The sequence below is a fragment of the Trachurus japonicus genome, chromosome 16 (genome assembly GCF_045865225.1).
Source record: "Trachurus japonicus isolate A0001 chromosome 16, Traja_1.0".
In the NCBI taxonomy this organism is placed as follows: Eukaryota; Metazoa; Chordata; class Actinopteri; order Carangiformes; family Carangidae; genus Trachurus; species Trachurus japonicus.
The window spans coordinates 3545809-3557842 of record NC_140922.1 but is presented as its reverse complement, the minus strand read 5'-3'; the positions used below and the strand labels follow the sequence as shown (position 1 = coordinate 3557842).

At 42.3% G+C, this 12034-nt stretch overlaps 1 protein-coding gene across 3 annotated transcripts in view; it reads right to left on the bottom strand.

The window, feature by feature from the left end:
- The window catches only part of sema6cb (semaphorin 6Cb), a 257350-nt gene that overhangs the window by 28296 nt on the left and 217020 nt on the right, over positions 1-12034 (bottom strand). For all 3 annotated transcript variants that reach the window (XM_085803468.1, XM_085803466.1, XM_085803467.1), the window contains exon 18: positions 137-195. In XM_085803468.1, coding sequence (XP_085659594.1) covers positions 137-195 — 59 coding nt within the window. The remainder of the gene's footprint in view (positions 1-136; positions 196-12034) is intronic.

Here is a 12034-nt window from a genome sequence, read left to right as displayed (position 1 = left end):
ACACACACACACACACACACACACACACACACACACACACACACACACACACACACACACACCACTCCCCACTCCCCTCTCTCTCTCTTTATTGCTTATGTAAATCACTGAGAATAAATAAATGTTTCCATCTCACCGTGGCAGGTATCCGGGTGCTGGTGGTAGCCGTTCTCCACGTCCTGCTCAAACCCGCCTCTGGAGACAGACGCACACAAAACACACAAAAACACACACACAAAACAAAACAAAAGAGACCGGTCAGTGAATTTGCATCTTCCCCAAAGTCTTTCCCAAAATTGGTTTTGTTGATGGAGGCTGCTCACAGACTTGGAGGTATAGAAGCACAGTTACAAAATGTAATTTGTGGTGTATGTGTGTGTGTGCTTGAGGTCAGTGTGTGTATGTGTGTGTTTCCATTTGTTGTTTGGACACAGTGGCCACACCTGAGGAGAAAATCCATCCTTGGATCTTCTTACAAGGACGTGAATCATCAGTTGTGTGCTGCTCAGCAGATTCACAGTTACTTTGAGATGAAAAGTTGTAATTTCTTTTTTGTAGGCTATCCTCAGTCCACCCCACTGCTCCCATATATATGTATTATAACCCATATATATGTACACCGTGTATATGGTTTTTATGTGAGGACTGTGGATGGAAATTAGCTTTGAGCTAAATCCGGCACACTTACAGGATGCCACGGCGTTAACTGTTCATGAATGTGCACTGTACATACGTATATATATGTATAGATGCATGATGCTGACTGAACTCTGTATGAAGTTGAACCATAAATAAAGCCTGTTCATGGCATTATTTTTGAGCATCTTCACTTTACTTATAATGCCTAAAACATTTGCACAGTACTATATACGTATATACCGTATATATATACACCCATATTGAGAGAGATCTTGCCATTATACTCCCTTTTATGTGGATCTATTATTATCACATCTTCAGGATGTATGAAGATATAAGTCTGCAACACATGACATATTCATGATGAAGGTGTTGTAACATGTTTCATTATGTAAAATATCTTTCTGTTATTGTGTTTACATTTACACTGCTAACCCCTAACACCATGAATGTTCATGAAAACAACATAAACCGATCAGACTTAAAGCAGATAACAGCGGCACGGCCGTTTCGGCTAATGCTGTGTTCAAGGCAGGCTTTTGAAACCGTAAGTTACAGCTTCAAGTCACAACTACGACTTGGTAGCGTTCCAGGTAACCCGTAGCTCGTGTTTTTACCGTCCTGTTGTCTGTGAAAGTTCCCTATAACGGCCACTCGTAACTTCCGACCCGTGAACTCGTACCAGATCGAACTGGTATGACTTCACAGGAAGGAAAAACACAAAGTACGAGTTTCCTTGAACGCACCATGAGTTAGCAGCCCCCGCCCTTGTCAGGCATCAATTGGTCCTCGTGCTACGTCACCACATTCACGCGCATCCCTTGGCTGCACACACAGCCCTTCATGCCGTTCTCTCCCCTCATTGGATAACACTTGTATCCCACAAGGAAAATTTTCTCCTCGGGTTACAGCAGAGCAGAGTGACGGAGAGACTCGTGTTTAGGCTGAAATACTTCATGTAAGTGATTGCTGACGGAAAATAGGACTATTTAGGACTTATATTAACAAAAACATTCCACTGATATCTGCTTTAACATCATGACCACCTGTCTAATAAAGTGTTGGTCTCTTTTGCTGCCAAATACACAACAAACTCTGCTATACTGTGTTCTGACAGCTTTCTATCAGAAGCAGCATGAACCTGTTCAACAGTATCTGGTCTGTTGGATCCTTACGCAAATTCTTATACTGCCCATAACACATCAACTTTGAGGACGACATGTTCGTATCCTGCCTGCTAACAGGAGCCATGTTGAAGTGTCATTCACTTTGTTAGTGCTCATCATGTAATGCTATGGTAAAACATGTTTTTCTCGTATATTTTTAACATGTCTTGCTGAAAACTGCTCTCAGACGTTTGGAACCCTGTGTATATAATATCATCAGGCTTTGAGATAGATACACCTCATCCTCCTCCTCCACCTCAGTCAGTCATTTTCTCCATGCTGTAACCCTCTCTCTTCAGGTGTCACACTGTGGCTGCACCACTGTGTTTTTCTCTGCTGCTGGAATTGATGCCTGACATTCTGCTGCTCTGAGATGAACGTCTCACTGTACGATTGTTACATGTCCGTAAAAAAAACACTGTCTGAAAGGATCGATCGAGAGTGACCCGCACAAAAAACTTGTAATTTGTGTGGATGCTCTCTGAAGGGTGGAACACGTTATCTGTGGTGTACATAGGACACATGAAGTCCACACCCACACAGACCAGCACCTGCTCCTCCAGTCACAGCGCTCACTGGACCATAAACTAGCAGATATCTGAGCCCCACAACACTGAGCTGATAATGTGTCAACAGGAGTCCAGGTCCGAGAGACACAACACTGGTGTCTGCAGGATGCACTTAAAGGGGACATAGGGTATTATGGAAATATCACTTTTTGAGGGATCTTTAACATTTAGGTGTTTGTCTTACCTTCCAGCCCCCAGAATGTGAAAATTGACCAAATAATCTGTAATTTTCAGGCTCCCTAGGTTGAAATGTATGTGGTTTTACAAGATGTTCCCTCAGTTGTCTTCCAGTGATGTAACTAGGACTCAAATTTGCATAATCCCACCCCTACCTGGTACCAGTAGAAGGGGCAGAGCAAGCAGTGGTTCATTTGCATTTAAAGGGACAGACACTGAAACCAGCCGTTCTGAACAGGGCTGTTTAGAGAGGATGAAAAGAGCTGTGATGTTTGATCCTTGGGGGATTTTGACCAAAGCATGTCACAGACATGTCTTTAAGACACCTGGGAACTATCTTAATTTGTGGAAAGGGGGCAGAATATGTCTCCTTTAAAGCTGGTGGAAACCCTGAGCTGACATTTGTGACAACAACAGCAAGACACCAGGTCGTGGAGAGAAGAATAAACACAACAGCATTGTCATCATCCCAGACCAAGTCTGGAGTGTCTGAGAAGCTCTGGATCTACAATAAGAACCACATCCCTGTTCTTCCAACCCAAACACATGAGTCCAAAAGACCACACACCTATCAAACACACACACATGGTTCAACACAGGATGAGGCCCTCAGCTAAACACAGAAACCCAGACTGATTACACAGTATCGTACCACAGCTTTCACTTACTGCAACAGTTTTGATTTTGAGGTTCTTTTGACTCTCAGTCTCTGAAACCTGCTGTTTCCAGATGAAGTTTTTAACTGGGAACTCTCTTGTTCTGATGGATCACACCATTAAAGGAGACATATTCTGCCCCTTTTCCACAAATTCAAATAGTTCCCAGGTGTCCTAAAGACATGTCTGTGACCAAAGTCAAAATCCCCCAAGGATCAAACATCACAGCTCTTTTCATCCTCTCAAAACAGCCCTGTTCAGAACGGCTGATTTCAGTGCCTGTCCCTTTAAATGCAAATGAACCACTGCTTGCCCCGCCCCCTCTACTGGTACCAGGTAGGGGCAGGGTTATGCAAATTCGAAACCTAGTTACATCACTGGAAGTCAACCAAGGGAACAGCTCATAAAACCACATGGATTTCAACCTAGGAAGCCTGAAAATTACTGATTTTTTTTGTCAATTCTCACATTTTGGGGCCGGAAGGTAAGACAAACACCCAAATATATGTTAAAGAGCCTTCAAAAACTGATATTTCCATAATATGTCCCCTTTAAGGTTGAGTCTCTGAAATCTGCTGTTTCCAGATGAAGTTTGTCACTGGGAACTCTCTTGTTCTGATGGATCACACCATTAAAACCTGGATGGTCCCACCAGTTGGTCAGAACTGAAAAAGGCCTATGGCTTCAAATATCAATCACGTACATTCACGCTCTTTCTGTCAATTTAATTTAGTTTACTTATCTTAGAAAATGTTGTATACTTTTTTGCAAATGATTTCTTGCCCCACATGCCACACCTACACCCGCCACCGTTAGGCCCCGCCCACAGCCTGGGAACCACTGGTCTCTGTGAATGAAGGAGTACTTTATGACTGCTGCTAAGACAATGATCTGGACAACTGAGGCCTACTGGAGCAGAGGAGCTGCATACAAAAGCTCAATCATGTCGAATAAATCCTCTAAAAAAAGTCTCTCTACTCCGGAGTCCCTTCCCACCCTGAACTTGTCGCCAAAATCTCTTTTATTCGTCTTTTGAACCGCTACACCGCAAACTGCCAAGAAAAAGCCGATCCGACACACTGCTCCGATTGGAAATGTGCCTGCGATTGATTGGTCGCTCCCTCTTCCAAAACACACACCATCCCTCACCTCGGAGTCAATCAGAAATCGAAGGCTCATCCAGACGCAGCCATTTCGGCGGCTGAGTAATGAGATTGAGCTGACGCATGGTGGAGCGGAAGCCCTTCTAAAGCTGAGCGCAGCTTTTGCATCGGCGCCAACAAGTCCGCCCACACATTGTAATGAAGCAAATAAAATAGACATGGGCTCAGATGCTGCACAAGCACGAGTGTAATGATCCAGGATCCATGCAGAGACACTTTGTACAGGCATGCACGCACGCCTCCTCTATAACAAACCAATTAGTTCCTTATATAACCTAAACACAAACCTACATCTCACACAGATTATGTGCAGCATCTTGCTTTAATTAGCACACGCACACATAACAAATACATAATTTTGCACGTACGTTTTTAGCGACTCACAATCACCAACACAAACGTACCCTCGGCAGCTGCAGAGACAAACAATAAATGTCTAAATTGGAGGCAGGAGCCGCTGAACAGGAAAAGATGGAGAACAGCGAACCCGGCTCAAAGAATTAATCCCCTCAATTTCTTCTCTGGGTTATGTGTTAAAGCAGCAACTCTGCCATCAACTGACAGGTTTAGAGGTGTGTGTTTGCACAACCTGCTGCAAAGGGGCTGCTTAGCACACAGATACACACCTGCTGCAGTAAATTACATCGTCGGTTAGGCGCTAAAAAGCCCAGGAAGTTCTCCTAAGGAGGGACGGGGGTCGGCCTCAGACAGGAGGTGATTATCAAATCACAGCCTGCCAGGCTGACACTGGGTTTTCGTTTTTCGGAGAGAACAAACTTTCATAAATAAATAAATACTGAAAATATATCCTGAAGATGTTTTTTTTTTTTCCCCCAGCAGCCTTAAAAGGAGGCACCATAAACGGACCGATCCAATCTACAGTGAGTTTACAGGCCACAGCAGCGATAAAACGCCATGATGTATCAGTGTGTAGAGAGAGATGATCAATACATCTACAAATTCACTTTTTATTTACAAGGGTTTTGCAGCACAGAGGAGTTCAGTTGTTGCTCTGGCTGACATCCTCCTTCAACACAACACACACACACACACACTCTGCAGTTCATTCCTCTCTGCTCGTCAAACCAGCAAAGTGCAGTAAACAAAGAAGTCAGCTCTGTGACGTCTGACGCCAGCTTCTCTATAAAAAAAAACTAAAAACGCTGCTGTGGAGCGGGGTTTTATGGCACGAAGGCTTAAAGGTCCAGTGTGTAATAGTTGGCATGGTCTATTTGCAAAATCTGAATATACTACCCATGAATATGTTCGCATAAGTGTATAATCGCTATAAAATAAAATGTTTTTGGTTTTCGTAGCCTTATAATTCTTCTTCTATATACATGTAGCAAGGGTCTTGCTTTAGAGAGTGTCGCCATCTTGCGTCACCATGTTTGTACGGCCAGAGAGAAGGTTTCAAGAGTTTGGCGTTCATAAACCAATGACCACTCCACGAGTGCGGACTGAACTAGGGAAAAAAGCGTTTAGTTTTGCCGCCCCATCAACATGGAACAATCTCCAGGCTGAACTGAAAATGTCTGAACTCGTATCTTTTAATGTTTTCCGTCACTTCCTAAAGGACCGACAACAAAAATCAATTGAGCGGTGCCTCTGTTGACCATTCTTGCCACCATGACCCCCTTGCTCCTTGCACTTTTGTTTTAACTTCTATTATGGCCCTATTTATTATAATGTAATATTGTAATGTATTTTGTATTTTATGGAAATGCTGACGACGTGTGCTGCTGCCCCCTTGGCCAGGTCACCCTTGAAAATGAGATCTCGATCTCAACAGGTCTTTTTACCTGGTTAAATAAAGGCTAAATAAATAAAAAATGAAGAAGGAGGAGAAGTAAACAGCAGACATATGGAAAAATGGTTTACAGTAGATCTTCACCTCATCGCTCCATGCTCCTGAAATACTCCCAGTTGTCCCATTCGTGGTAAACAAGTTTTTTGTCCCCGGAGACCACCGTCACTTTGCCAATGGGAGGGATGAGTGTTGTAATGCTAGATATCCCCCCATTTTACACACTGGACCTTTAAAGCAATATAAGACGGCCATGATCCAGCTGTGTCTAAGTTCAGGTGCCATGGTCTGTAGACTGTATCCTCAGGAGACGGCACAAACTGTGATGAGACGATGTAGTCTATAGAGGATTTCCTATTCATCCTGCATCCACCATGTTCTCTTCCTGAAAACCGATTCATCACTGGCCTTGCCATGAATCCTGGGATACAGTACGGTGGGCTGCAGAGGACCCACCAGTAGAATCCTTTGTTGCCTGGAAATTAAAAACTGGGATGGACTTTGTTGTGCCGATGCGACACACTGGGTCTTCTGCAGCCGTGTGTGAAGGAAGAAGTTCAAGATATTGTTGCTTCACAGTGATTCAGGAGAAGACTGCTGATGGTATAAGAAACACTTGAACCCCTATTCATTCTGTTCTGAAATCAAATCATCTGCTTTACTTCTTCAGGAAGCTGAGATTGTGCTGAATGTTGCTACAACATGACCTGAAACAGGGCTGTCAGTCTCAATCACACAAGGGGGCAAAATTTAAAACACGAAGCATGACGCAGGCCAAATATGAAAACTGTATTGTGATTTCGGAAAAGGTTGTAAAGAATAACAGAACTTCTGAAGCTGGAACAAGATAAGTTTGAAAGTTATTGGAAAGTTTGGACCAACTATCTAGCAACTGATAGGCAAGATGCTGGTTAATGTGATATCCCCCTCGCCCCCAAGTTTTTTTTTTTTTTGACTCCACTCACCTGGTTCTGCTTTCTGTTTATGGTGTAGTAATTACACTATTATTAGTCAGTATGCAGTATGTATGCAGCAAGCTATCTTTATTTTATTTGCTATTATTATTATTTCAGTTACTGTTGCTTTTGTCATCGCTATTGTCACCCCCAAAACAAGCTACTGTTCGGGGAAGAAAACATGGACAAAGAGGGGTGAATATGGGGCAGATAAACCCATCAATGTTGTGGTCATTATTGTTGTTTTGTAATTATCAGTTTTCATTTTAATTTTTTTTCCTTTCTTTTTTCCCCCTTACCTTTCCTTTTCCTTTTTGACCTGTTTTCTTTCTGTGTAAGCTTTGATGATGGTTCTTTATGAGATATACATGTATGTGCTGTTTTTTCTTGTCTTTAAATAAAAAAAAGTTTAATAACAAAAAAAAAACAGAACAAAACATTTATATTTAGCCTGATTCTCTCTCCTATGCCATCTTGGTGTTGAGTCCCTGAGCTGAGTGGAGGAGTGCATCAGCCATCAGACTCCTGTGTGTCGATATGTTGTCAGCAGAGCAGCAGATAGGGCTTGTTGCTTGTCAATCTATTGCTTGATCATGATCGTACGGTAGCTGTCGCCGTGTATTATGGGATTTCTAATGTGAATAAATAGTGTTACAATAGCTATACAGGTGGGCCAATAATAGCCCACCTGGAGTTGAAATTTCTCCCTCCAGGGGTTTAATCTGCCAGATAATAGTTCAAATACACTAGAGCGCTTTGCAAACTCCACGTTACAAAGGCAGCAGAATAAAATAGACAAAAAATCAATATGTTTCAAAGAGAAGAAAACAACAAATAAAGCAATCAGGTGTGTAAAAACCGATACGGTCATTTTTAAAAGAGGGGAAAGTAAAACAGGAAAAGCTCTCCGATGAATGTGTGTGTGCTGTGTTGTTCACAGTGTCAGTACACATGTGGAGGTACAGTACATTAGATGGCGTGTGTCAGTCTGGGAACAGAACGTGGTGACAGTGGTGCTTTCTGGTGGAGCGGTGAGATGCATCGCTGCAGTGACGCTCCGACGCCGCTCACATTAGAAACAGGATGTGTTTTGTTTTGATGCTGCGCCACAGATGTGCGCTGCCCTCGCTAAGAAAAGATCAGGATTACTAAAAACCAACACGACCGGCAGACACCCACACTCAGCTGATATTTCCACCTACATGCACAGAGCGCGTCAGCCTTGGCAGCGGGATAGGAGCACGTACTGTAACAGAAGGACTGAGGCTGATGGATACTGTGTCATTAGGCAACCGAGTTAAAAGACAAACAGTGGATGAGATGAAGAGCGTGGCTCTCAGTGTGGAGGGAGCTGGAGGTGAGCGTCTGGGCTGAAACCTGATTGATTGGATTAGAAACTAAAGCTCAGAGCTCTGTCTCAACCCTTTGCTCTGCATTTTAAAACTTTTCCCAGCTGAGTAGAGTCAGCGGGTCAAGGTCCAGTCCTGAATATCAAACACCGTTAAAATGAATTTTTAACAAGAGAAACATATAGTGAGTTGTTCAGAAGAGTTCATCACAACAGATTGTAGGGGTGGGCATTGCCAAGGACCTCACGATACGATACGCATCACGATACTTGAGTCACGATACGATATGATATTGCGATATCCAAATTTTGCGATATATTGCGATATTCTACATAGTTCACTAAAAATGTAAAGGGCATTATGCATCTTAAAATCAGAGTTGTATGTACATCAGATGATAGTGATAATTCATGGGACAAACTGAGTCAAAACAATGTAATTCAAATTATCCATGCCATTTTATTGTAACTATACAAGCGCAAGTTACAACATCATATTTGCAGGAACAACACACTGTCTGAGGTAGCAGTACAGTGACACCTCGCGGAGTAAAGGTGCGGAAGTCGTACTGGATTTACGTCCGAGACATGATTTATTATTTGAAAAAATATCGATATTCAAATTTTGAATATCGATATCGTATCGCGATACTTTGTATATTACCATATCGATATTTTTGCCCACCCCTAACAGATTGTATGATTTTATCTCCTCAGTGTCCCAAAATCCTGTTTTATAATATAATGACTGAGTATGGCTGTCCTGATTATTTGATGTAATTGATTACATAAATACGTCGACACGCTCAATAGACATTCATAAACAGAAAAAAAAAAGTTCATAGACAGAGTGAAGGCAGCGCCGTCGTATAGGGGGGAAAGGTGATGACAATTATAAGGGCCCACAGCCCGCTGGGGCCCACACACAGCCCCCAGTATCCTCTATGACAAAATTATTATGCATACACTGAACTAATATATACAACTAATATATGCATACACATAATGCATCTGAATTAAAACAAAGCCACAAGTCATACAATATTTTAATTTTAATCATTTCAATAACCCCCCTGACCCCTTCTTAAAAAATGGTTTGGTCCACACAGCGGTTCGTTCTTCCTCCTCGGAAAAAAGTGAGCGCGAGCGAACTCCAGCAGGGTTAGGATGGCCCTCAAAAAGCACAAGTCTGGACACCAGAAAAGAGTTGAGAAGGAGGCCAGGAGTAGGACCAGCAGAGCAGGGGCCCAGGATATCAAAAACTTTTTTACTAAGAATGGTGAGAGTAAAACTACCGAGGGTGGCTGAATCAATTTGCCTACTTGTTCATTCAATGTCTGTAACATTACCTTTGACAGGGCGCAGGCTGGAGCCTCGCTGTCACCTGGCCACACTACACTCTGGACAAGTCGCCAGTTCATAAGAAAAAAAAAGAAAAAAGTCGGTAGTTCATTGTAGAGCGAAGGTTCCTAGAGTAGCTATAACTGAACGTTACTAATTTGGAGGCTACTACAGTGTGTGTGGCTGTTTCACACTGTCACTGGCACTGACAGTGCTCCAGTATGCGCCCACTCAGAGGTTGCATTGAATTGTATTATGACGCATTCAAGTTCCACTCAGTAATTATGAGTATCTGACGAAGGTCAGTTACGTTATCATGATGTGTTCAATGTGGTCTTGTAAAATGTGTTATGGTGGGACATTTGAATAGCCTAAATACAAAAAAGTTAAATGTTCAAAGATTTGTTGTTGTTGTTTGTTTTCATAGCAATATAAAATAAAATACACCATAATAGCTGACAACAACAAAGTAAAAAATTATGAATGGTTTAAAAATGGTTTAAATATATATCTATATATATAGATACATATATATTTGAGTTAAATGCTACATATTTACCTGTAGATTTCTTGAGCCAGAACACTTTGTTTTTTTGCATGTCAGTGCTTGATTGTTAAATAAAATAAAATACCCACTACCTATTTGTTGAGGGGTTAATTGACCTTTCGCAAAACCCCGCCCCCGAACGGTCATTGTCCAATCAGACATCATAGCAACCGTTACTATGTAAACAAGGTCCGTCAAGCTTCGGACCTCCGACAAGCAAAGTGTATTGTCGGACAGTAGTTACCTGAAGAGTTTGGCTGGGGGAGTCGTGTCCTTTCCCTTCCCAAAGCTGAAAACACAACAGGAGAGGTGCCTACAATGGGTCAAACCGTGTGGAAGCCCCCCACAGCCGGACCCTTCTCCCACTCCCAGCTAAATGTCATGAAAATAAACAAGCATGTAGCCTACATCTGCTCCAAGGTAAGCTAGCAGGACTAGGGCTGTATCCCAAATCACTCACTACCACAGTGTTTCCTCTAGGATTTTTTTTTTAAGGGGGGGGGGGGTCGGACCTTACAACTTTCACTTTCACCACGCATTGCAGCATGCGCGCTTCTCTCTCTCTCTAGCTCTGTGTGTGTGAATGTCAATAACAAACACCACTATGAGGAGATGAAGGAACGGAAGACATGCAGCGGTGTATTTGCGACAATTAAAAAAAAAATAGAAGGAGCTGTACGTATGAAGAAACACTGTAGCCTACTATAGTGTACTTCCACAGATTGAATCCTCTCGGTGGGGAGAAAAGAAGAAGCTCTGGTCTCGGTCCGCGAAACACCACGTCCTGTTACCCGTATTCTCTTGCAGATGCGCTACATGATGCAATTTATGAATCGATAAAAGCCCTATTTTAGATCATCATTATGTTTACATTGTGACCACGCAATTTTGTAGTGGTGTCACAATGTTTAGTGATTATTAATATTCATAAATATAGCGCTCATATGCCTCTGAGACTCTGATGCCTCAAGACGCTCAATATGAAAACACTGCTGACACTCGGGCAGCGTCGAGAAGCTTGTCGGGCTAGCAACGGTAACTAAGGGGGGGGGGGCTTTTGCGAAAGGTCAATTGAAAATGTATTTGCAATCAGAGGTGTAATAGAATAGACAACTTATAATACATAATTTACATAATAATACTGTGACTTGTTAAGTCGTTAATCGTAAAAAAGGAAACAAATTGGGTGTATTACACCAGACACCATCAAGAACACTAAAAAACAATAAAATCGAAGGTGGCAAAGAATACGGTAGAGGGGCCCACACCAATATTCTTTCAGGGGGCCCAGAATTCCTAGCAACTGCCCTGAGTGAAGCGGAAACATGGCGGCACCTGGTCCTACCAAGCCCGGAAAGTGAAAGTGAAGGAGATAAAAGCTGGAGGAGGAGAGGTGGAGAAGTGAGTTGTGTTTATTTAATCCTGTTGGAAAGAAGTTCTGTTTGTGTTCACTTGCACTCATGTGTTAATGTCCTCCACATTTGACTTCATTTAAATTGTAGTTTATTCAGGACTTATCTATTCCTACTTGAATCCTTCTACTTGGGCTGGTCACTGGAGAGGAGAGACTCAAGTTGAACTGTTCTAACAAGTTGCTGCTTTTCAATACTTTAATCTTTGAGTGCAAAATCTTAGATATATGAATGAATAAATGAAGAATTTAAA